The 26420-nt window shown below is 36.9% G+C and overlaps 1 protein-coding gene across 1 annotated transcript in view; it reads left to right on the top strand.

The window, feature by feature from the left end:
* Tmprss11a (transmembrane serine protease 11A) overlaps window positions 1-26420 on the top strand; it is an 83632-nt gene that overhangs the window by 44282 nt on the left and 12930 nt on the right. Inside the window, exons 4-8 of the mRNA XM_033758870.1 lie at window positions 1174-1292; window positions 12669-12736; window positions 14673-14833; window positions 17857-17895; window positions 21310-21481. Coding sequence (XP_033614761.1) covers window positions 1174-1292; window positions 12669-12736; window positions 14673-14833; window positions 17857-17895; window positions 21310-21481 — 559 coding nt within the window. The remainder of the gene's footprint in view (window positions 1-1173; window positions 1293-12668; window positions 12737-14672; window positions 14834-17856; window positions 17896-21309; window positions 21482-26420) is intronic.

Here is a 26420-nt window from a genome sequence, read left to right as displayed (position 1 = left end):
AAATAATGCATTTTGAAATTCTCCCTTTTTAAAATATTTTCAGAGTACAAGCCACATATTTTTTGACAAATTCTCACAGTGTCATTATCAAGTGAATGTATGTATTACAATGACTGGCTCAGGATGTCTATTGTAATCTTACCTGTTGTCACACTCCACAGACTTCAAAGTGAGTGACACCTATTTTAGGAGATGAACAGGATTTAACACCATATTTCTAGGCTCTATAATGCAATTATGGTTTACACCAATGGCAAAAGATACTCAAAATATTTCATTTTGTTAAAAAAAAAAAAAGCTCCCTTTCCTATGAGAATAAAGCATGATGAAGAGAAAGACTTATTGGGACAAATACAGCATTATAGGGTTCAGAAGTTTTGTGATCCCTACTGCTGTTGCTAGATGCACAATCAAGCCCCTTAGTCCTATTAAGCTGCCAAAGGACCCAGGTTGCTTCATGGTGACTCCCCTTTCTATTGCCAACTCACTGTAGATCTCTTGTCCTCCTGTGTATTACTCCTAAAATTACCAGATCCCTTGGACACCTGCACTCCTCTATTTTCCAACCTTTCCTAATTGCCATGCAGAGACCTGATCGACTTATCCATGTTATACACCATTCCTTCCTGCTACCTCAGAGAACTTTTTCCCTAACCTACTGTTCATATATATTTTATCTGTGCCTGGGTCTCTCATTACAAACCAAGATTTACAAAGACATTCATCTGCATTTGCTTTTAATTGGTCTTTAGATTTCAACTCAGCAAAGAGTAATGTAATAATGAATATCCAAGATCCAGAGACAGACTGTTAGGGCTCAAAACTTTACCCAGGCACCTACACTTTTACAACACAGAGCAAGTTACTTAAAGCCACTGTGTCTCTCTTGCTTATCTGTATGAAGGAGGTGATGCCAATCTTAGCTGGTTGAGAATCAAATGAGTTAGAAAAGTGAAGTACACAGAAATGTTGGGAACATAATAGGCAGACAGTAGCTGTCTGTTACTATTGTTAACATGAAAATTTGATTATTATTTTCATTGTTTTAATGAAATTAAATTATTAAAATGTCCAGTATATAGTTAATAAATATAAGCCCCATTATAGTCAGGTCTTAGATCATGAAACTTTTGCCCAGATCTCTTAATGTACTACTTCTTGTTCTCATCACAGGCGACAAAATGGAATATTATCGTGGAACCTTCACAATCTCAGATCTCCACATCAACGTCAACTCTGGAAAAAAGATCACCTACCTATTTAAGGACCTACAGGAGATGAGTGAAAATTTGGTAAGTCAGATAAAAATTCTTTTCATCATACAAATGCAAGTGGAAGAAATTTTTGGATCATTTCCCTTAGTTCCAAATATGTGATTTTCAGACCATTCACATAAAAAGCATCTTGCAGATTTGTAGGACCTCCCAGAACGGAAAAATCAGTATCTGATGAAATGAATAGGTGAAGACAGGGGTAAAAGAGAATCCTAAGTAGTTAATACTTCTGATGAACCACTTTTTCTAACTCAACCATCTCATTTAAAGATGAGAGAACTGAATTCAAAATATCCGAGGCCACTGCTTCCCTGAGACCAGAACAATAATTGCATATAAAAAAGCCTACTTATATTACAACTCATTATCAATAAGAACACTTTTTTGTGAGACCACATTTTAAGATTTAGAGTATTTTAAAGATATGACAAAAAGACAAAAATGTTTATTTTACATTGCAAATGTATTATTTAAAAAGGCTAATCATGCAGTGCTTAAAATAACTGCTAACAATTTTATCACAGCTAACGTGCAGGGCTTCCTTCCAAGGCAAAAAACAAACACACACTTTTGCACAACATTCTGATCAGGATGCCAACAAACCTTCACTTACAAACTGTCCAGATTAATTTTGAGGAAGCACAGAAGTGGGGTTATTTTAAAAGGAAAGAAATGACAGGTTATGCTTTATTTCAGTTGAAACAATTTTCCCAAAACATTTTCTTTCTCTCTTCAATCAATTGTTATTTTTTTAAATATTCCCATCTGCTGCTTGGCCACAGACAGGATACCCAGTTGCAGTATACTGACAATGATATCACAGACTGAGTTTATAATCTCTCCTTTCACTTAACATTCAATTGTGCACTTTTTTCTATCATGCAGTCTCACGCATGATACGACCAATCTCCAGTCAATAGTTAATGTTGGCTAATTGATGTACATCCTTATGTCCTTTTATAGTAAAAGCAGCTTGGGAAATGGCATTTGCAATCAATTCTTGAGGAATGCAGCCTGCATATGTCCCGAAGCCTCTTGTACTCCTCTCATCCTGAGCAACCCCACATAACCAGCTCAGTGTGAAAACAAAATGAAAAAGAAAAAGAAAGCCTGCCTTAGCGAAAAATATAAATTATTTGAATAATAAGAAATGTTTCATTTTATTAAGAAACTGTTTTGCTTACATTTTATACAGAACATTGTTGTCTTAAACTAGCTAAGAAATCCGTCTTCACTGATTAAATAGACTGGAATACCATAGGTCTTAAAAGGAACGAGAGAATGTAAAGGTGCCTCTGCAATGGAAACTGTGTCTGAGATTGGAGTGCTGAGTCTCAGTTAAGCATGTGTTTCCAGGAATGCAGGCACCACAGGCATCAAAGCCGAGTTACAGGATCACACATGATCACCAGGGCTGTACACAAGGCCCTTCCCTGATTGTCATGCATTTCTTTCCTGCTATCTGCATAGCATAAGCCTACAAGGCTGCCCTGAAAGACAGCATTCTGTTTCATGACTACTCTATTCTTCTGTTTATATTCATTCTTGCAAAAATAGTTTTTATGTGCATATGCTTTAAACTTATCTCCTGTGTGTAAGTCATTTTTTTTTCCATCTTTTTATTTAAACTCAGACTACTTTGTAGAGATCTATCTGTGTTGAAGAGTGTACTTCTGGCTCATTGCTGTTAACTGGTACGGGATGAGTCATACTTTGTATCAGCCACATTGTACCTGCATAAATGCCTACCACCCCAAGAAATGTTACCCTCAGCAGACTTCTACTTATCACCATATGGCCTCATGCAAGTACTTCCAGAAGCAAATTTCTGGGTCACTGGGCATGCAGTGGATCTTTGACTTATAAACTCAATTCTTTTGTGAGGGCTGGTTGTAACTCGAGTTGGTCAATTGAAGGCTTGGGTTCCTCTACAAGACCTTCAAAATCTCGCTCCTATATACAAGCAGATCTCAGCATCCGGAAAGAGACATCAGCCCACGGACCTGGATTTCTCACACTGGAAAGGATGTTGTAATGTTCCTTCCAGAACTCCTTAAGAGTTAAATCTGTATCTGAGACCATCAGGAAGCACATGTGGCCAGCACTCAGGTCGTAAATCCGGACATTGTTCATAAGTTAAAAGAAAAATTCTAATCATAACCCAAGTTGTCTGCATGTCAGGACAGTCACAACTTGAGAGTCGACTGTACTTTTTAACTAATTGGTGCAGGATTGCTTTTCAGAATAGCTGAATCAACTGTGCACTCACAAGGCCCCACATCTTTGCTATCATTTGGTGCCTTAGTTTTTCTCTGAGAAGTCCTAGAAGGAGGCACCAGCAGATCAGATGTCTGGTGAGGATCTGGTGAGGGTCTACTTCCTGGATCACAGACCTTACTGTCTCATGGCCAGATTACATCCCCAAACCCCATTGCCTGTTATCACCTTGGGGAACAGGTCTCAAAATAGGAATCTGAGGGTACACAGCACTCAATCTGCAGCAGTTGGTAGTGTTTGGCTTTATTTTCCTTTTCTTAGTATTATTTGCCAACTTAATATACATAAAATAGTATCTTACTCTTGATTGAATTTGCAATTTTCAAATTTTAATGCGCTTGTGCACCATTACCTATATTTACTAGCTTCTTAAACTTCCGTTTTTATAAATCACCTGTACTTATTCTTCACCTGCTTTTCTATTAGCCATCTTTTATTTTATTTATATTGCTTTGTAGGGGTTCCTTATACATTCTAAATATTAATAGCACATTGATTATAGAACTTTTACTTCTGTATGTCTTATACCATAATGCAGAAATCCATAATGCCAAAGTAATCATACTCAATTTTCTTTGCATTATAATTATTTTGAGTTTTTAGGAAGCCCTTTCCTCTTTGTAATTCATAAAATATTTAGCTATGTTTTCTATTACAAGAGAATAACAATAGTTATTTAACTGTGCTTTGCTACCTAAATCAATTTCTCAGTACAAGACATAAACCAGAAAGGTCCTTACAAAAAAGAAATAAATAATAACACTAATAATAACATAATATCATGAAACAGATAAGAACACTAGTCTTTCTTTGTAACAAACTAAGATCATTTTAGACACTATCTAGTGACCCAGTTTTCAAATATAACCAAGTAAATAATTTAATACATGGTATGATTATTAAAGTCATTGAATTTCTTGGCACCTAATCCTAATCACTTTGCAGAGACATGAGTAATATTCCTGAAATTGGACATCATGACATGATATAATTAAGGATTAAACTGTACATTGAGGAACAATAAGTGCAGAAGAATTTCAGATAAGATCACCAAGGCTCTCATGGTCAGCAAAAGTTTTATATTATTTTACTCTTGTTTCAATAAGACAGGTGTTCTTTTCTCCCCACTTTCCATCAAATTTATTTTAAAAGAAGTACAGGATGGGCTCATGCCTCACCCTGAGCCACTCCTGTTTATTGTTGCTAAATCCTAGTAAAACCAGATTTTTCTCTCTTCTGTGTGGGTGCTAATTAGCTGGCCAAGAAAGACAGGTTGCATATCCTGCTCTTCCTCATAGTTCGGGCTTCACTGATTTGAATGCAAACGGAGATCCAATAATAAAATAGTTCATGCTCAAATGCTGCTGAAACTCATCCAGGCTCCCTGATGGATGGGAGAGACGTGGTTCTTCTCTCACAACATCCTCTAGAGAAGACTGCAGTAACCAGACACCAGGGACAAATGCTCCTGAGATGACAGCGAGGCTACTTCTCAACAGACCTATTGAAAACTTAAAATATTTGAAGTCCGAAACATCAGAGATCAGTCTAAATTTACCCTGTTCTACCCTAAACATGCTCAGGAAGTTTACATTAGCCTACAGTGGGGCAAATTCATCTAACCTGAAGCTTCTTTTATAATAAAGTATTACATAGCTCATAAAATTTATTGAATATCTGGAATCAAATAGTGCTAAAAGTACAGTGTAGAATGTCATCATTTAGGATTGCAAGAGCATCATATAGCATAGTGCTACCCCAGGAAAAGAACAAAATTCAAAAATAAAAGTACCCATATGTGTGGCATTCATATCATTATAAGGTCAAAAATGCATCAACAGAATCATTTTAAATTGAGATTGCCAAAAGGGTAGATGGCTTTAGTTTATTATTCAGATTTTATGAGTTTGAGTCACGCTGACTTGAGGAAGTATTTCAATTGGAGAATAAATTTCAGAAATAAAAAAAATATTTAAAATCATAGGATTATTACATATGTGACAATTATAAATGTGTAATCCATAATAATAGTAACAATTAACCATATGTCAAAGCCATGCACCCGACTGAGAGCCATATTTGCATTATCTTAGCTAATCTTTAACAACAACCTTATGAAGGCGCTACCACCACTGTCCCTAAATCAAGGTATAGAAAAGTTAATTTGCTCAAGGCAACAGTTGGTCAATGATACAGTAAGGTTGTTAAAGTATGTGTTTTGATTTGAGAGTCCATATTCTTAATAAACTGCCATCCTCCATGGTACTTGTCATCCAAAGAATCGTGCATATGGTTTTATTTCCATTTGCCATCTCCCCAAATACCTAGAAAAGTACATATTCCCAATACATTATTTTCTTTTTATTATTCTGTTAACATGAGATGGCAACCCCCAATCAGCATTAACAATGGCAACAGCTGGAATTTACACTGGATTTTCTCCTCCTCCTCCTACCCCGCCAAAAAATACCTGCTTTTATGTCCAAGCAATTTTATCTTCACAGGAATACCAGAAACAGGGCCCAAACTTATCCTCAAAATATCATTGAGGTTATGCATTTAGAGTTGTATAGACAAAGAACCTAGGAACAGAAAAAAATGAAGAAAGGTAAGTAGTGGTGCCTCAGTTCACAAACTTAATCAGTTTTACGATTTTGGAAAAGATGGCTATGCTTGTCTTTGTGTGGGAACGGTGGCCACAGTCATGTTTGTCACCCGATGTAAAGGCCAAATGCTTCTGTTTATGAACCAAATTGTTTGCATATAAAGTGTTTGTGAACCGAGTTGCCCTGTCTAGCAGCAGGACACTCAGTTAAATGGCATAGGTGGGAGATTTCTCTCTGATGGACCCTGCAGCAAGAACTTCTACTGGGAAAAAAACAACTGGGTGAAGGTGAGCTTCAATTTAGCACAGATGTTGAAAGTGACTTGCAATTTGGAACTGCACAGGAAAGAAATGAACGGTGTCTGGTGCATGGAGTTGGGTTATAGCTGTATTTGTAGAAAAGATTTAATTTCAAAGCTTGGAGAAAAAAATAATAAACAGATTAGCAGAAAGTATCATGTTCAGAGTCTGGACTAATAGGCTCTAGAAAGTGGTTGAGTCCTTCAGTAATAGCTCAGAGATGTGATCATTCTGTAATCGAAGATTAGGCATGACTACAAAGCATGGTGCATGCATATCCCGTCCCTGCCTTCAAAGTGTTCAATAAAGGTGAAGTGTCGTATATTTCATGTCTAGTCTGCAATATGTCACTACCAAGGAGGTCCTATTATCTGCATTTTGCAGAGAAGAAAACTGAGCTTCATAAGTTAAGGTTCCCAGTTGGAATGACAGCAGAGAGTTTCAAAGCCACCTGGGTAGCTCCTGCCACATTCTCTTTCACCAGTCTTTCTATTTTTTGTATTGAGTTTATTGGTACATTTTAGGTATACAGAACAGTTAAATTCATTACTGGGATCCTGTACCTTCACATGACAGGTCTTGGTTCTCATTTTTTCCCCTTGTCCCTGCCCTCCCTTCACCCCCTCCTCCCCTCCCCATTTACAAACACTTTATTTCCATTTTTTCATTTTCTCATATTTTTTTTCTTTTCCCTTATTCCCTTTCCCTTACCCTTCCCACTTTCCCTACACCTTTAGCCCTTTTCTTCCTATTTCACACACCAGTCTTTCTACTGGTCACTAAGACACTCAGCTGAGATAAAGCCTGTATGAATTCTTCTCTTACACAATTTTTTTAAATCCAAAAGATTTTCAATCCATAGATCACTTTTTCTTAAGCGATACACTGGATTTACTTGTTATGTAAGGAGCTCCGTATCCTCATTTCCTGATACCAGCTTTTGCTGGTGAAGGCAGCAGCAGAAGCAAGCACAACAGAGAGCAAAGAAACAACTGGTTGTGTTTGTGTGTTTATTCAGCATAAACAAGCTATAGGTGGAGGCAAGATGTGGATGAATGCGCTTTTTGAGGGAAGTTTTTGGAGAAAGGAACCGATATGATCCACCTCTAAACTTTTTGAAAAATGTGTAAATATAGCAGTCTTTGATCTACTAGATAATTTAGACTATCATTCATCACTCAGAAAATGCAGCACCACCCTAGATGGTATGGGTCTATTGGAGGGGCTGAGAGAAATCTCTCCCTCTATCTCTCTCTCTCTCTGTCCCTCCATCTCTGTGAGTGCACATGTGTGTATGTGTGTGTGTTTGTGTGTGTGCACGACCACTTTAGATAGAATAATCATATTTATAGATTGAAGAGCAACAAACCCAAAAAGGCCATGAATTTCTTCTGAAAGATGACTTTCCTGCAGTAATCTGCTTTTAAGTATCTTCCGTACAACTTAAATAAATCCAAGTTAGATGTTTTTCTTTCTTTTTATAAGGCAATTTGCAGATCTAGATTTTGTGGCACACTGAAATAATATTTTATAATCTTTAATTACAAACTTTTTAATTCTCTAATTGACCTGTCTCCCGATCTCAATATAAGGTTTCCCAATATATTGACAACTGCTGTAAGTTGGTCTCAGATGGGTGTTTCCTTCAGCCGTTCCACAAGGAGACTTTGAAGAAGGACAAGAGCAATAAAAGAAAATGACTAATAAACAACATTGCATAAAGTCACACCCTATTTGCCAAGTGCATTACCTCCTGGGTCACGGTAATCTGAAAAATCACACTTCCATGGCATCCTACCCCCAGACCTCATATGACACCACATCCAACTCCTCTCACCAGCAGATACAGCTCTGGGCTCAGAGCTTTGGCAGTTAGACCAGTCTGCACTCGGTACTCAGGGTTCAGGCTGGCCATTCTCTATTCAGGCTTGACAGAGCAATTTACCTCCAACTTCTTCAATCAAACGTAACTAGAATTTTAAAGAGATTTAATGACAACTGTAGCAAATTGCAATAAAGGTCACTAAGATGATGCCCTTATTTTTGGATCTGGCTTTGCAGTTTCTTGTCCTCTTAGGCAGCTCTTACTGCCTGGCAGTGGGCAGGGGCTCTTGAAGAGGGCTTCCCTGTGTGCTCACCCTGAGGTCAGCAACCAACAAGTGGACGTCAAGAGGCTCTGGAGTTGGATTACTGTCCTGGGTCTACACCTCACTGCTGTCAAGTTGGGCAAGTCACTTCCTCATCCATGTAATGTGGATAATAATAGCATTCACTACAGATGGTGATGTGAAAAGCAAATGAGCTCAAAGACAAGGGAGTTCATATTTGGTGTAGAGCTGGCAAACAATGGTGATAATTATTCTTGTTCATAGGAAGATTGTATCCTCATGACATGGGAGCTTTGCACAAGGAAACAAACTCCTGAAAGTGGCCACAAGAAGAGAAAACTCCCTTTGAATAACTCACATGCAATTTTCTTTTTTGCTCTACCAGTATTTATACCAAATATCTTTTAAACTATTGTAAAAATTTCCTGTCAAATGTGAGGCTTTCTGATAAATACATCTTCATTTTCTTTCATTTATTCATTCCCTGAACAAAAATATGCTTCCTATTACATGCCAAGAATCATGCTGGAGCCTAGACTCAAAGGCTTTGAAGTTTCGAAAGGAAACATGGTATCTACATAAATAACTATGCTAAGGAATAGAAGATGTAAGAAGGATTTAAAAACTCAGACCAAGGAGGATAGGTTAATCTGAGGACATAGAATTATTATGAGGTGGTGTGTGCAATTGATCATGAAAGATAATTGTGACTCAGAAAAACGGAAGTAGTAGAACAGGGGAGCAGAGGGTATCACAGAATAGAGGAATCACTTGCAAAGGGTCACATGTGGGCTGGGTCCACACAGTGCTGTATAGTGCAGAAGACTTAGCAGGCAGGCCAGGAGCAGAGGTTGTGAACAGAGGCTCCAGTGCGATTTGACTGCACTCTGTTTCTATCCTGAGTTCTAGCCTTGTAGCAATGTCACATCAGAGAAGGCCAAGGTAAGGACAATGGTCACCTTTAGAAAGTGTCTTCTGCACCGTTCTTAGTGTGGCACCTTCATTAAAATTAAGAGTAAGCAACTCGATCTAAAGTTTTCATGGCATGTTTTGGATTTGTCACTTCTCAAGGAGCTCCTCTGGTGTTAGAGTGGAAGCCAGAGCTTTCCTATTCCATCTGCCGGTCATCAATAGTATAGGAATCAGAAATTTGCAGCCTCAGCTTGGAAACAGCAAAGATAGGAATAGGGAGACTGTTATAAAAGAAGCCAGTGGAAACCAGCTGAGAGGAAAGGCAGCAACATGTGCAGACAACTGGTAGAGAAAGAGAGCTGATGGCTGGGCTCTGTCTATGAGTTGTCAGCCCCCGCTTAACTATTTCATTAAATGTCCAGCTAATCCTTAATTGCCTTCTTAGAGTTTGATCTCAGTCCAGTTCACTTTTCAGCATTCCAAAATCATCCAGCAGAGAGGGACTGCCCTGAGAAGACATCCTTTGTTCAATGTAAGGAAACTAACTCCAAATGTAAAGCTCTACAAATACCCCAAAGTGAGAGGTAAGATAGATGTATACATCACTAGTCCTCTTAGGTTAATGCAAATAAAAATAAATCTACAGCAAACTGTAAATTTACAGATTTGAATTTAAAAAAAAAAAAAAAAAAGCATTCTTGGGCCAAGAATTTAGCTTGGTGGTGGCCGCCTGACTTGCAAGCACAAGGTCTTGAGTTTGATCCCTGGTATCTAAATAAATAAATAAATAAATAAATAAATAAATAAATAAATAAATAAATAAATAAATAAATGATTTTTAAAAAATCCTTCTCCAGAACTGTTGGGAACTTGGGATGCCATTAAAATGACAGAAAAATAATGTTCAATGATGTAAACCTTAATATTCCAAGAAACACAATTTCTGGGTTTCAAGAAAGCTCATTTATACATAAACTCCGTTCAGAAATATCTGATATTCACGTTTTCTTCAGTTTTCCCCATAGTGCTTATTCATGAGCACAGGACCCTTTTTATCAGTCCCTATATTTACTTTATCAAAGTGTCCCCAAGGACTGCCTGAAGACACCTAATTAAGCTTCATCAAAGACTTAATTAATGAGGTTGATTTAGAGAGAGGTATTGGCATATGATTTAAAAATAATATAATTCTCAATTATCATGATCAGACAGATTCTACTGTGTTCTTCTTTTAGCTCCTATCTTCCCAGAGAACCCAGCCTTTTGAAGATGAAATCAAGGCTGGGTTCAGCCACTCTTCTCAGCAGGCATAATGCTAGATATACACTGTCCTCCATAGAATCAAAACTTTAATCCTATCCCTTCATCAACAAGTTACAAACTGCCAGTGTAGGTGGATCTTACCCCGAAACTAATTACAAACCAGACTTCTTCATATAGCCAGTTGCTGTTTCCTTTTCTTCTTTATAAAGCTGATCACCTTTCCCCCCTTTCCTTTTGCTTCCCTTTCTTTTTAGATTTCCCTTCTAGATACAAATAGTACTGGTTGTGGGTGACAAGAAATCATTACAACAATAATACACTTGGAAAAAACATGTCTTACAAAATAGTTTCCTTTCTAGCAAATAAACTCAAATCATCAAATTTGATTTCCTTATTTAAGTACAAATGAAAATACATTTTGGATACTAACAATTTATTTATTTTTCAAATGTTGCCTCAGGTCTTCTGTTTGTGGCTATTACCATATGTATATCTTTATAATATACTAGGTTATCCCCAAGTCAATGAACTATTTATCTGAAAATTTATTTCTATGTTTTCAAGGAAAGAAAAGTAAATAAATTTGTATCATATTAACAATCAGACAGTGTGACTCAGTGTGACTGAGTAGAGAGGCTGGGAGCAGAGAGTAGCAGGTCTGTGTTTAAGTCAGTTGATTATTATCTGCATGAAGCCTCAAGTTCACAAAATGTCTCTCTGAGTCTCAGTTTCCACTTTTAGTAAAACAGGAATCAAAACAATTCTTATTTATAGAGTATTCATGAGGATTAAACTAGATAACATTTATTTTGGTTCCTAATGAAGATACATGACTTCCTGATGGAGCTAAAGATGTCATAGCTTTTTGCTTGGCCACAGACAGCCTTCCCTCTGTGGGTGTGTGGGGTGTGTGTGTGTGTGTGTGTGTGTGCACGTGCATGTGTGTGCTTCAAAGAAGAGTAGGTTTTCCTCTCCTTCCTTCAGGATTTATTTGCTTTTCACATTCAGCTCATCTACACTCCCAACAGGAACTGCCAAGCCTGCACTCTAACAACACTATTTCCACCAAGCAGATATGAGGGGATACTTTAAAGAAACTCTGAGTGTAATGGATCCTGAGCTGTGTCTGACAGTTCAAAGTACACAGAAGCCCAAAAGCAGTTATTCCCTCTTCTTCTTCTTCCTGGTCCTCCTAATCTGAGTTAACACCACTTCAATTTGATATTCCAACATCACCTCACTCTTTCTTCCTTTGTGATTTACTGTAAAGTACACAATCCACAACAATTTAAAAATCTTTCTCTCTTCTAAATCCCTAATCCCTCTTCCTGTGCCTCAGAGCTCCTTTAAAGACCCTAAGAGAAAGCTAAGACTGCCATGCCAATAGGAGAGCTAGAGACACCAGCAGGTGCCTACAAACACATACTCATCTCTTTATGCTGTATGTGTCTAGTCCTTCTAGCCTTTGAGTAACATATCAGGATCTTTGTCTTATGTGTCAGGAAATTGAGGCTCAAATCTGTTCAGTACCTTTTCCAAGGTTGCCCAATTCATGAGCAGAAGAAGCTGATCAAGCCTGGGATGGAGTTAGGCTTCTCCTCACCATTTCTCAAAGCCTCATGCCACAAAATTTTCAGATGATATCTTCGACTCCAAATACCTGCCCCAGACCCTGGAATTTTAAAATACGCCTGACTTGGTCCTCACCAAATTAATTGAAACCAAAATTCTGGGACAGAAGCCACAGGATGTGTAATTTATTTTTAATTTAGCAAATAATTCTGTCCTCCCGTGAAGGTTAAGAATCACTGATACAAATGATATTGCTTCTTTGAAAATATTTCCTATTGCTTTAACATTTATCCAACAATATAGTCCTATTATAAAACACCTTATTAACACATAGTTTCTTTCTTTTTGTAACAACAGGTGGATGAGATATTTATTGATTCAGCCTTAAACAAGCACTATGTCAAGAACCAAGTAGTGAGACTGATGTACGTATGCTTGGGCAGAGGTGTGGTCATGAGCCTGAAGGCACGAAGGGCAACGGACAGACAAAGGGACCCTTACAGATTGTGCATCTTTCCGGAGTAGGCTCTTGTCTAGGATTTCTCATAAATATTTTCTCCACAACAGTCTCCAGATACAGGGCTGACCATCACTTTTTATTTTTGAAAAAATATTTAGTGATTTGAGAATGAGGGAAAGTGATCCATGGAGCTCCCCTAGGGACAGTGACACAATGTCGCATAACCGCAACTAACTGTCAACTGACAGTAAGGCCTAGAATCTGCCACATCCTTAGGAAAACCCAGCAGCACTCACAAAATTGTATGCTTCTTGAGCTAAGTCATTTCAAAAGTACGAAGAAGGAAAAACTGGCTACAAAATGCGATCATAAGTTTTACATATTCTGAAGCCCTGTTGACAAGAGGCATGCCCAGACAAAAAGACACTCCTCTATGCTACTGCGAATAAGTATTCCTTTTGTTGTGGTGAAGGGGGAGATTCACATCAGTGGCAGTAGTTGCTCAGAGGTTTCAGTTGTGTTATTTTGAAAATCACATAGCACAGCATGCGTGTCACAGACACAAACATATGAACCTGTATGGACCTGAACTCATCTTCTTGAAGAAAAAGACTAGGTTCAGACATGGGTTTGTTTGAAGGAAATAACTACTTTTCTTACCAGCAGTCTATTACTGCCTTCTTGGCAGACTTACTTAGAATTTAGTTTCTTCACATGTTTCCTGATAAGTAAACATTAGTGACTTCAGAATTTTCTAATATTATTAGGATTATTTAGGCAGTTTAAAAGCATATGAATGCTGGAACTTTCTAGATTTCATGGCTTCTTTTTCAAATTCTGATTTGCCATAGCATTTCAACTCATCATAATTTTAAGAATTCCTTTGGATTTATAGATCTTATCATTATGTAATTTTTATAGAGGTCCAGAGAAAATCTATCTGATGAATAGGGTTAATTACTGTGACTAAGGACAGTTACCTGTTTGCCAATTTGACATAAAATTATAATTATGTATATTGTCATAGTCCAGAGCCTAAATGAATCACAATTGCTAAAATGTTTCAGAATTGGCATGATTTGCTTGTGTAGCTAAAAAAAATTAATTACCATATATATTTTATTGTATAAAAATAGAAGGCATGGCAGATGAACGCATATTAATTTAAATTTTATATGCACCTCTGATAACAATTTTTCTATTTTAAAAGTATGTAAAAATTCAGTTCCACAGGTAGAGGAAGTTGAACCTGTTTATATTAAAAATTTAAGAAACTGGGCATGTTTAATCTCAAGCAGACTGCAAGACTATATATTATTGCTTTCCTTAAGTATTTTATGTGGAAGAGGGAATTGATGTTTTATGTACGTCCCCAACTGGCAGACTCAAGACTTATATTATGGAAGATAAAGGGAGACATATTTCAATTCAAAATAAAGAATTCATAAAATCAGGCCTGACCAAAGAGAAGCCAGCCTCCACAAGGAAGGACATTTCCATCATTTTAATGGTGGTGCCGGGTTGGAGGATCACCTGTCATGGGCCCTGTAAAGCTGACTCTAGGTATCAAATATGTAACTGATTGGCCTAAGAGAACGTAGTGGTTTCTTTCAATCCTCAAAGATTTTGATTTTGATAATTACTTTTTATGCCTGAGTCTTAAATTCTGCAACAAGCCTTCACATTAGTGGGAAAACTGCACTCAAAACATACAAGGGCTGGACAAGGGAACTGTGAAATGGTCTTAAGTCAGTCAATGTCATATAGAAGAATGTACAAATGGGAGTATTAACTCCTGGCATTCTCAGCAGTTGAGTCACAAATCAGGGAAGTATAAGAAAGCACACAGGACGATCCCAGGAGCATTCTCTGACTATGTACCTTTCTCTTGTGTGTGACAGTCCAGAGGGAGATAGTGTGACAGCAGACCTCATCATGGTATTCCAGTTCCCATCCACTGGGCAGCGGACAGTAAGAGAGAAAGAAATTCATAGCATCTTAAATCGGCAGATAAGGAATAAAAGAGCCCTGCCAATAAATGTTTCATCGGTTCAAGTTAATGGTAAGTAGGTGCCTTTCTATAGGATGTGAAGTTCTCTATTAAGTCCACATTTTGTGCAATCACAAATTCACCTGTCATAGAAGAGGGCTGGAGCTGTAGGAGGATTTGGTTGAACACTTGCCTACCATGCAGAAGAACCTGAGTTAGAATTTCAGCACCACAAAAATTAAAAAGGATGAACAGAATTCATGGAAAAGTTAAACTTAAAAAAGTGATAGTTCTAGGTTTTACTGTTCTGTAATGAGAACATGTCTGATATGTCAAGTGATTTATCTGAAAGTAGTTGATTGGCATTCATCCCAAAAAAGGACAAGCTTTTATTACCAATGGAGGGTTAATCTGACCCAGCCACTTCCTCCATGATTAAGAAGTAGAAATATCAAGGATTGAGCAATATCTGAATTGCAGAATGAGACTTTCTGAAAAAAACACCTTATTTGTTGCCTTCACAAAGTATGGCCTGGCTGGCTGTGGTGGTACAGGACTACCATTCTAGCCACCTAGGGGGCTGAGGCAGGAAGGTAGCAAGTTAAAAATCTGCATAGGCAATGAAGTGAGACCTTGCCTCGACATAAAAAGGGCTGGAGATTCAGCTCACTTGTAGAGTGCTTGCCTAGCATGTTCAAGGTCCTGGGTTCAAGTTTAATCTCTAATACCCCACACACACTCACACACATACACAAAGGATAGATTTGTATATATACATGGCTATGCTATGACATTTTTGTTAGCTTCTTTCCTATGAGGAAATGGTAAGCAATCAGATAAATAATGCTTTAAAAATCACTAAACTAGGAAAAATATCCCTGGAACCATTTATCCGTCAATCCACTCATCTCTTCTGAGTTTCCTTAGCTCATTCCACTACCATCACTTGCCTAAATGGAGGAGAATTGTTTATAAGGGCCCATCACTATGCTTTTTACAGGCAGTGTATGATTAAATTTCTGTGTTCCAATGAAATAGGAAAATTGAACTTCGTAGATGTAATGATCAAGCAAAAGTTTAGGGAATCTAATAAAAGGAGCTTAGATCTCTAATTTCTTGTTAGGCTTTATTTAAAAGGGGCTCTGTGCTTAAACACATTTTATAAATTCTGTGTATGATATTAGTCTCTTGGAAATCCACCCCTTACATCAGCGTGTTAGCAATTCTGAGGAATCAGCTAGACAGAAACTTGTTTACCCTCGTATGCTAAACTGCTTCCTCAGCATCTCCCTCCAGTAAGTGGACAAGTACACAGTTCCTCTACAAATCCAACACATACCAGATGGAAGACAGTCAAGCAAGTGATTTACAGCAAGCATCAAACAGGATGCCCAGCCTGCCAAGGATCTAGCTGACTCTTCACAAGGAAACTTCACCAGGAAGTGAGGTTCCGAGATCATGAAACAGACAGAAGTTTGCTCATGTGACAAAGAGTCAGCTACTCCAGGAGTAAAGTTGTAGACAGGAGGGAGGGACCTGTCAACTGCTTAATCCACCTTCTTTGTGAGGTGGTGAGACACATGAATTAATCTTGTGAAATAGTGGCCATTTCGATAAGTTACATGATATGCTGTATATAACTACCAATAATGAGTAAATCTGTCAGGCATTTAAAAGCCTGAGCTATCAGAAACTAGAAATGAAGCATGCAATAGTCATGGGTTGCCTGGTCTTGTATCTTGTGGGATGAGTTTATGAGTTCTCTTAATTTAGCAACTGTACTAGATCAAAAGATTGGATGAACTGATGGAAAACTTAATTTAAGAGGGACCTAATTGTAATTCCACTACATTACCACAGGAGCTCAAAATTGGCCCATACTTTTTTGCTCATTTTCACATCTGTAAAATGCAGTGATAATGTTTATGCTTCCTGAAATCACAAAATTATCATGCAAATATACAAAAATATTGTGTGGATAGAGTGGTTACATGATTAGTGTGAAACTATTAAATTGTGTGTATGCTTCAGAAACCTGATGCCATTAGTATGAGGGACTAGTAGTAGACTAAACTAACCTTAAAATGTTAGTTATTTTCAAATATATGGTGTTTACTAGTGTTTGGGAAAGGCCCATAAAGTAGCATCTTTAAGGCAATTCTTAAACATGCAAAAATATTGTTCTACGGAAATATGTAATCTTTGAATTAAAAAAAAAATAGAAATTTAAGACAATAGAGATTCTAGGTCAAGCCTATACATAACCCGGTAGTTTAAGATTAATCCGTAGTTTATCAAGAAGCTATGTTTTGTTTTGACAAATAACTGTGAGGCAGGATCTTCACTAGATACAGTGTGTTAAAGCAAAGCTAAAATCACATTGCACAAGTAGAGAAAAATAAAGGATAGATAATAGGAAGTAGGGAGATCTTTTTCAAATGAGAAAGGGAACAAAAGAAGGAAGGAACAGTTTTGCAATTTCACATAACCCAGTGGCCCTGGTGAGGTAAAAACAGGATGTTAAGAGAATAGGAGATTATAAAATTTTACTTACAAGGACAAAGTTCCTGATTTTATCTGTATTAGAACAAGCACAACAGCTTAGGTATTAGGTTGGAGAAACCTGTTTTTCCTCCTTTTTAAATCCTGCTTCACCTTCACAAAAGAAAAAAAAGGCTTATGTGAAATGTTAAGTAACAAAAGAGACAAAAGGGGACCTGTTCTGGCTGAGCCTGCCTTTGAGGCCAGGGCCCAACTAGTACTCCCCTTTCCCCCTCACCTGCAGTGGAATTCAAAGAGACTTTCCCGAAACTGCACTGTTGGGAAAACACAGTTTTGTATTAATTGAAAGTATCTGTGGATTTTAACCTCCACAGTTTTGTGTCCTGCTGTTTCAGACATTAGCCACCTTGTTAGAGGTTGCCTATCAATCTCTGCAAAACCTACAATTTGTTGTTCTGTTAGATGGCTGTTCTCCTGACTCATCTACATTGTCTAGAATCCAGATATGGACAGTGTGCTCTGATAATTCTTGGTCATTGGGACCAAGGAAGAGAATATCAGATTATCATTCTTTATTTTATTTTGTTTTTCAGCAATGAGCTCATCAACAGGAAAGCTAATTTTCCAAGCATGTAAGTTAGCTTACATAAATTACTTCGATTTCCATAGCAGCAAAGATATCTCCAAGTATGAGCCAATATGGGCCATATTTTCTTGAAAAGGAGCAATAATTGAACAATAGATAGCAATTCTGTATTCCTAAATCTAAGACTGAGTTTTAAAATTTATGTTTAAAAAAAAATTTAACATTGTGATAATTCTGGAGAAATTTGTACAAAGTATATACTTCTGGTTTGGAACAAGTGGACTTGTTTTTCTAAATTTTTAAAGATTTAATGTAATGTGCTTTCTGAAAAGAAATAGGATAATTAGAAAATGATAACGAGACAGTGATAAACTCTGTTATTTAAGATTTGCTATTCAAACTTTTTAAAAAATTTATAAAGATAGCACTCAGAGATACATCGATAATTTTTTAAGCTATCAGGATAACTCCTGAAATTTATGTTAAATAATTTGTTCACTTTCTCACATGGGGCTCAGAAGATCTTTTTTTGGGGGGGTCTTTTATTTATTTGGGAGCTAACATTAAATTTATAAAAACTTGAAAGTATATCACAAGATCTTTTTCTCTGAGAATAAATCATGTGAATTATATCCTTCCTATCACTCCTGAATCTTAAATTGTATATAACCACAAAAGGGACATTGTTTTATATGACTACATTATAACCATCATCAGAAAATTAATACTAATGCATAATGAGTAACACCTAAATGAAGATATTATTAGAAGCATGACTTTTTAGATAGTATGTCCAATATATAGACATAATTCAAGTTTCTCACTTTTTCTAATAATATCCGTAGAAAAATATGATCTAGTTCCAGAGTCATACATTGCAAAGAATTGTTCAAGATTCCTAGCTTCTTCAGTCTTCAACATCTTCTCTTTCTCCTTTACTTTACGGGACCTAGACACTTCAACTATAGGCCTACTACACTATGAAATACCCTTTAGTTTGGGTTTTGCATTTCTGGTATGGAAATTGACAGCTTATTTCATTTTGTCCCATTGGTGATGATATTCATTTTGATTACTTGATTGTCATTGAATCTGCCATATTTCATTCCTGCAAAATTACTTGGTAACTTTTTGTGAGGAGATATGTTGAAGTTATTTAAGTATCCATTTTTTATTAATCCCTTAGTTTGTTCATTTATTTAATGATATCATCACCATGGACTGAACATTTCTTTTATTAATAAGCCAGGTGTGGTAACACATGCCTGTAATTCCAGCACTCAGGAGGCTGAGACAGGAAGAACGCTGTGAGTTTGAGACCAGCCTGGGCTACATAGTGAGTTCCAGGTCAGTCTCAACTACATAGTGAGACCCTGTCTCAAAAAACAAAAATAAATAAATAAATAAATAATAAATAAATAAATTTTTATTAAAATTATAAATCTTAAAAAACTTGCTATTCAAAACTTATTTAATGGTCTCATATTCATAGCTGATGGTGGCATCACTAACCCACTTCAATTTACTTCGGCCTTAATTTTGAAAGAAAATGGCAAAGAATTTCACTAGTGCTTTTTATGTATTTGTCATTTATTCATTCAACAAATATCACTTAATATCCACCAAGTACCAGATGTCAGGATCTGGTGGTATCGTTGTGAATAAGATTGGATTGTGTTCAAAATTATAATTCAAAGATAGGGAAAGACATACTACAATAGTGTGATAAATGCTTTAGCAGATAAAGTATATACTGCTATGAGAGTCAATAAGATACCATAATGTTAAGTGAAGGAAATCAGACACAAAAGCCTGAACATCACATGGCTTCCCTTATATAAAAAAGTTAATATATAAATAAAGCATGAAATAAAAGATGGACAATAGGGAGCAAGAGAAGAGAGAGAGAGAGAGAAAGAGAGAGTTATTGTAACTTAAATGTGTTTCTGCTGTCCAATGCAGTGTGAGAGCTCACTTTGCAAGATTTCTATTTCTTTGGATATGTCAAGCTCTTTATTGTTGCTATAAGTGTGATCTATTTTTAAATAAAAAATGTAAATTCCCAGAATAGGAAAATCTATGAAGATACAGAGGAGCTCAGTGGTTGCCTAGATTTTGGGAGAAGTCGTTGGGAGATGATAGATAATGGTTAGAATATTTTGCTATGAGATAACAAAAATGATCTGAATTTGATTGTGGCCATGGTTGTACACCTCTGTCAATATGCTAAGATCTACTGAATCATACACTTCAAGTTTGCAAATTGTATACTATACAAATCTTAGTTCAATAAAGCTGTTACTTCAAAAAAAAGGGGGTGGGGAGAAATTTAGGTAGCCTGGTCCTGTAGAGTCAGCACATGATCCTGGAAACAAAACAGAGGTGAGGCCATAAGGCAAGTGACCAGCACTGAGTGCCTGGGCATGGGAAATAGTTTATAAAAAACATCTTCAAGGCAATCAGAATGTAGTCATCTCGTAATTGACAAAGTGTCAGCACAACTGGAATATGCAGTACTGGGAGCAGTGGGAAAGCACTGTGATGAATAGTGATCAAGGACCAGAACCACAGGGAAACTTTATTACTTTATCAGGAGGACAATGAAATGTCTGAAAGGTTTGGACATTTCAAAAAGGTCACTCAGGTTCCAATGTGGAGAATGAATTAGATGGGAAAGACTAGAATCAAGATGAGAAATGAAAATACGCTATTCCTTCAGATGAGGAAAAGTAGTATTCTAAACTGAGAGCAATAAGCTTTTTAAAACAGCTGGCCACACCATGTGGGGAGTGTAATCTACCAGTAAAATACATTTTCTTTTTTATACTTAGTTGGAGCAAGAAATAAATCTACCATTTCTTAGTGCATATTGTGCTATAAATAGGTTTAATTCTTAGCAGGAATCCTAAATTTGATGCATATGATAAAATACATGTTTAGTCACATAGTGTTTACTTGAAATCTTAGAAACTTTCATCCTGAAGAGTGAGAAAATAGTTGCGCTACAATAATCCATGCACATCTTAGAGGAAAGCAGTCATTCAGAAAAGGAGAGTAGGTTTTCAACAAACAGGCAATTACATGTATGGCCAGTGGAAGTTGCTCCTCTAGTAAGGACTTCCTGTCAAGGTAACACCTTTGGATCACCTAACACTGGGAAACAGTAGTCCTCCTGGGAGCTCCCAGGGTAAATAGATAGTTGACAAGGCAAGTCCACTGGGTTAATTAGTAGGGTGTCAATCCTTGCAGTGTAACAACGCTTCAGTGAGCAATAGGTGCCCGCTTCTACAAAGGTTTACTACAAGAAGAGTCGTGCACCTGGGATCACAGAAAGTGGACAGGATGGAGTGATGCTTATACAATAGTAGCCTTAAATACTGTATTACAGTACTCTATCAAGTTCTCTGTATCGAGTGTGAGATGTTTGTTTCCTATGACTTAATAATCTCATCTCTTTCAGGTTGCGGTAAACGAGCTGTACCACTAACAGTCAACAGAATAATGTCTGGAGAACTTGCACCCAAGGGTGCCTGGCCTTGGCAAGCTTCCCTTCAGCGCAATAACATCCATCAGTGTGGGGCCACCTTGATTAGTAACACCTGGCTCATCACCGCGGCTCACTGCTTTAAAAAGTAAGGTTTAAAGCCTAAGTAGGACCCCTTTGCTTCTAAAAAGGTCAAAGTTTTATCAAACTCTGCAGGATAGTCAATGTCCCAAGTATTACTGAAGTAAAATCTTTCAAAGTTCAGATTTTTTTCTAAAATAATGTTACACTTGCATACCTGTTTGGAAAAGTCAGGAATCACAGAAGTAGCAATCATCATCCTACTATTGATCAACCAAGTCCTTGTAGTTTTAAATGAAGAAAACTGTAAGAAAGCAGAAGTCAATTTAGCACAAACTATATTCTAATGGCACTTGGAATTAGTTCCTTGTCAAACAGCACTCTCCACCTAACACTAGTGTCTGTTTCTGCCAAAGACATTGGCCAGTCTCATGCTAATGATAAACAATCACGCTAATTGCAAAGTGGAACCAATGCCTTCAGTGGACACATGAATTTGGCAATTGTTGTAACAGAGAACTGATCAAAGCAAATGTATAGCATTGAGATATGAAAACTTTTTCAAATTAGAAAAGTTCACAACAAAAACAAGCAATGACCAGATGATAAAGACAGAGCCTTCATTCATAAGAGTTCCCTTTAAACATTAAAGGATTAAGAGAGATCCTCGAAAACAGAGCCACAAGACAACCATGAGATAAAGAACAGCATATTCTACTACTAAACAGCTAACATGACTAATCTTTATTCCTCACGAGCAGTTATGCAACATAAATTTTATGAACTATAAGATGAAATGTCTGGTTTTATAGCAATTTTTAGTTTTATTTTTCAAGATAACCAGTCCAATCTTTTATCACTGATGTTTTTAATTTTTTGATTCCTAAGTAGATTAACCCTATGAGCTTTCCTCAATACTAATTATCATGGTGATAACAAGCCTTCTTGGGTGTCTCAGCAAAATAGATGGCAAGAGGATTTTGCAGCAAAACATACCCTAGTCAGCTGCAGAGTTGGGTCATCTATAACTTGGACAAATTACTGAACCTCAGTGTATTAGGAAATCTGATTGGTTACCATACTTTTTATATCTAAGTGTATAAATCTATGTTGGGGCACTTAATACTTTGTAGAATATATACATATTAAGACTGTACATTCTTAATATTCTCTTTAGATGTTTATTTTTGCTAACATTTTATTTCTTACAGCCATGTCAAATATTTATTTCTTTTATTTTGAAATATGTGGATTGTTGGAACATTGCCTTGAATGCAGAGTTTTAGACTAATTGCATTTGTTGTATCCTGAAATGAAAATAAGCATATATATTGATTTTTTTTCTGTGCTATGTAACTGAGAAGCAGAGTTGGCTTTGACTACTTGGTGTCACCAAAACTTACTTCACATTTCTTGTGACACATGTATTTATCTGTAGAACCAACCCTTAGAGATATGACAGCAGTATCTTGCTTTCATAACACTTACACTTACACTCTTGACTACATAGCATATTCTACACTTCATTTGCAGCAAAACTATCTTTGTTGTTTGGGATTACTGTGCTTGCATTATTCCTCTTCTCTAAGTTCCTTTCCCTCCTTAACTGAGGGAGCTTCTCAGTATTCTGCAAGCCCTGGGTGGTCTTTCTGATGTGCTCTTTAGAGACTCCCTTGACCGCTTTCCACTGTTACTTCACTGTTGTTTGTATAACGTACTACCTTGTTTATTGATATTTTTAATTTATTCTTATTAGTATGTTTCCGGTACATAATGATAGATTCACAATGGGGAGTTAGTACATGGACATAATACCTCTTCATTCTTTGTATTCCCCCTTGCCCTTCCTTCCTTCCTCCCTTCCTTCTATCTCTTAAAGATTCTTAATATTCAAAAGAATAGGCTGAAGTCAGCAATCCCTTAGGCAATCATAGTTTGGGGCAAAATACTCACAGGTTCTTCACCAAAGTTAGCCAATTTTATGATAGTAGTTCTATATCTGCAAATATCTTTATTTCTTTTTCCACTTAATAGCTATTCCTTAGATTCTCTTTCTTCAGGCCAAACATTAAAAGAGTGAGAATCTTCAAACCATGTATTTTCTTTCACTTATTAAAATACAATTTTAATGGCACCAACTCCCAGAGGATCTGTCATATTGGTTCTCCTCCAAATGTTTAGTATTTATCAGGGCCTCTTTAAAATAAATTTTCAATAATTAAACTCATAAAGATAGATAGTATGATTGATGTCATATGTGACAAGTTAAATAAGAAGCTTCCGGAAAAGACAAATAGCAGAAGTTGAATGCAAGGGAAACATGTAGCTCATTCACAAAGCAATTCTACTCAGAGGGCAACACTTAGGAAGGTCTGCTGAAGTATGAATGACCTTCCATGGCCTCCCAAAGACACCTCCTCTCTTTATGTCCTAGGCAGCACGTACTTCAGAATGGGAAGGTGGTGTAGAAGGTGTGGAAGGGAAAGGGATGTGTTGAGTAACAAAACTGAAAGTTTTAAAATGACCTTAATGGGCCGAGAGGTTAGCTCAGTGGCTCCACCGGCTGCCTTGCAAGCTCAAGGTTCTGAGTTCGATTCCCAGGGCCAAAAAAAAAGTCCTTAGTCGTGTCAGAGTGATGAGCAAGAATAAAATTATTAATTAGTGAAAGATTAGTTAGCAAGCATACATGGAGTGAAAAAAATAGTACAGAAAACAAAAATTGTCTACGGGTCTAAACGTGCCCGATCTCTTCTGATCTCAGAAGCTAAGCAGGGTGGGGCCTGGTTAGTACTTGGATGGGAGAAAACAAAAATGTACAATAATATGTGAAAATTATTTAGAAAATTTTGTCAAAAGATAGTTCACTTGGAGTCTATTGTTCTCAGGACTACATTGTGATTTAAGGTGCATTTGAAATAAGTAGATCCCAGAAGAAATAAGATGTTATTTTAAAATTCTATCTTCTTACAATCTTTCAGTGTACAAAATGTATCCAGTGAGAAAAGCTGACTCTTAAGGTCACATACTACCCACAACAGTGAATTCAATCCTGGACAACACATTTAAAGAGAAACTGACAAAATACAATTATCTTAGAGAAACTTGGCTGGTAAAGAAAGGGGATAATCCATCTTCTAATCTGAGGAGACAAAAATGTTATCCTGAGAACGCTCTGATACATATGATATTTGTATTAGTAGATCTGTAACACTGTTATGTGGAAGAGAATTAGAGAATCGGGAAAGAACTTGCCAATAGGCACAGCTGCTAAAAGATGAAAGAAATTCCAAGGCAGAGAACCTGCCTGCCTCTTCTGAAAACCTCAAGCATATACTGTCATCCCTTGAGGATGTTTTTGTAATGATTAGCACTGCCAACTAACCTCCACTGCAACACAAGCATTTGGTTAGGTGCTCAAGATTTGTTTTCACATAGTTCTTACATCCATTCTGCTACTTAAGTCCAGTTTGGTAAGCCCTTTTTCAGGAAGGTGGATAAGAAAAATCAAAAGACTTGCCCAGAGTCATAATGAAAGATGATGGAATTGAAAACACACATCTTTCTGATGCCAAAGCTCATCTTTCAAACACTGGATTCATGAGAGGATCACACACATTTTTTTAACCTTTCCTACTGTGAGAGTGATATTACTTCGGTCTATTACCACTTAAGACAATTTATCACAACTTTCTTTATTTTTTAAGTAATAATCAACAAAAATTCCAAGATCTTCTTTTTAGGGGTTGTTTTCAGGCCAGGTGCACCATTTTGAGATTTTACATCTGATTTGGGAATCTGAATTCCTATGTATTTTGTCTGTCACCATTAATTTCCATCTTGATGATTTGGGCTCAAGTTAAAAGTTTAGAAAGCTTATTTTTAATCCTGATTTAGGGCCTCTAAAGAAGGTAGTTTTTTAAGGCTTGTCATATACAAAGGTAATAAAATACAAGCAGTATTAAATTTTATCAGACCACTGTTTGAAAGTTCTAAAATAGTAATTCCCACTTCAGCAAAAACAATTTCAGGTCTGATCTTTACATTTCCAATTCAAAAACCTTGATTTATATTAACTCATCTAGGCATGAAGAAACAGTTTCACAGCAATAAAATTCATTAAATTGACTTATAAGCCAAATCATCAATATATTTATGCTATATGAAAATTATTGTTTCAAACCATCTTCACTTAGCTTTTCTCATTGGATTAATTTTGCACACTAAGAGGTTATAAGAAGACAGAATTTTTAAATAATGATCCCAGCACAATTAACAATTGCAAAATTACACTAAACGCTGCTCGTACATTTTTGTTTTTTTCTGCAGCAAAGGGATTGAGAAGTTTCTATATGGGTGGCATCTGTTTCTGTTTATCCTTCCTGAATGATGTTAGCTAATTAATCAGTTAAGCATACCCATCTGGTTATTAACAGAGATACTTTGGTGGGAGAGTGGGCCCTCCATAGAAAAGAGCAGAGTGAGACAGGAATACGAGCTACAAATATCTGGGACTTACTTTCTTTAAATGTAAAATAAAATCTTAGTCAGACGATCTCCATCATTCCAAAATGATCTTTTCAATTCCTGTACGCACCATGACCCACCCACTGGGCAGGCAGATAAGCCGGCAGTCAGCCGCACTCCATCATCTTTTGGCAGATGATTGCCAACCTCTTCAGACAGCTTTTACCACGCCGACTCTGGACCTTCGATAGTCCAGGGTCCAGGAGGAGCTGCGTGAGACTTGAAATATAGATAAGACTTCATAAGCCTTAGGCCAAGAGCAAGGAGTAGGGTCCCTTCTCACTTGCATTAACTCTAGACTTAACCTCGTCCTACAAGACACTCTGACCCTGCCCACCTCTCCACCTCACCTCAGTATTCTTCCCCCGGGTCCTAAAGTTGAGCCCGTTGGCCCGAGGCCTGGAGATTGGTCTTCCTGATATGGGGTCCTCCTCAGTCATGTCTCAGCCTAGAAGTGTTGCTCAAAAAAAAAAAAAAAAAAC

The sequence above is a fragment of the Fukomys damarensis genome, unplaced genomic scaffold (genome assembly GCF_012274545.1).
Source record: "Fukomys damarensis isolate Sample0158 unplaced genomic scaffold, DMR_v1.0_HiC HiC_scaffold_35, whole genome shotgun sequence".
Taxonomy (NCBI): Eukaryota; Metazoa; Chordata; class Mammalia; order Rodentia; family Bathyergidae; genus Fukomys; species Fukomys damarensis.
This window is presented reverse-complemented; position numbering and strand designations above follow the sequence as displayed.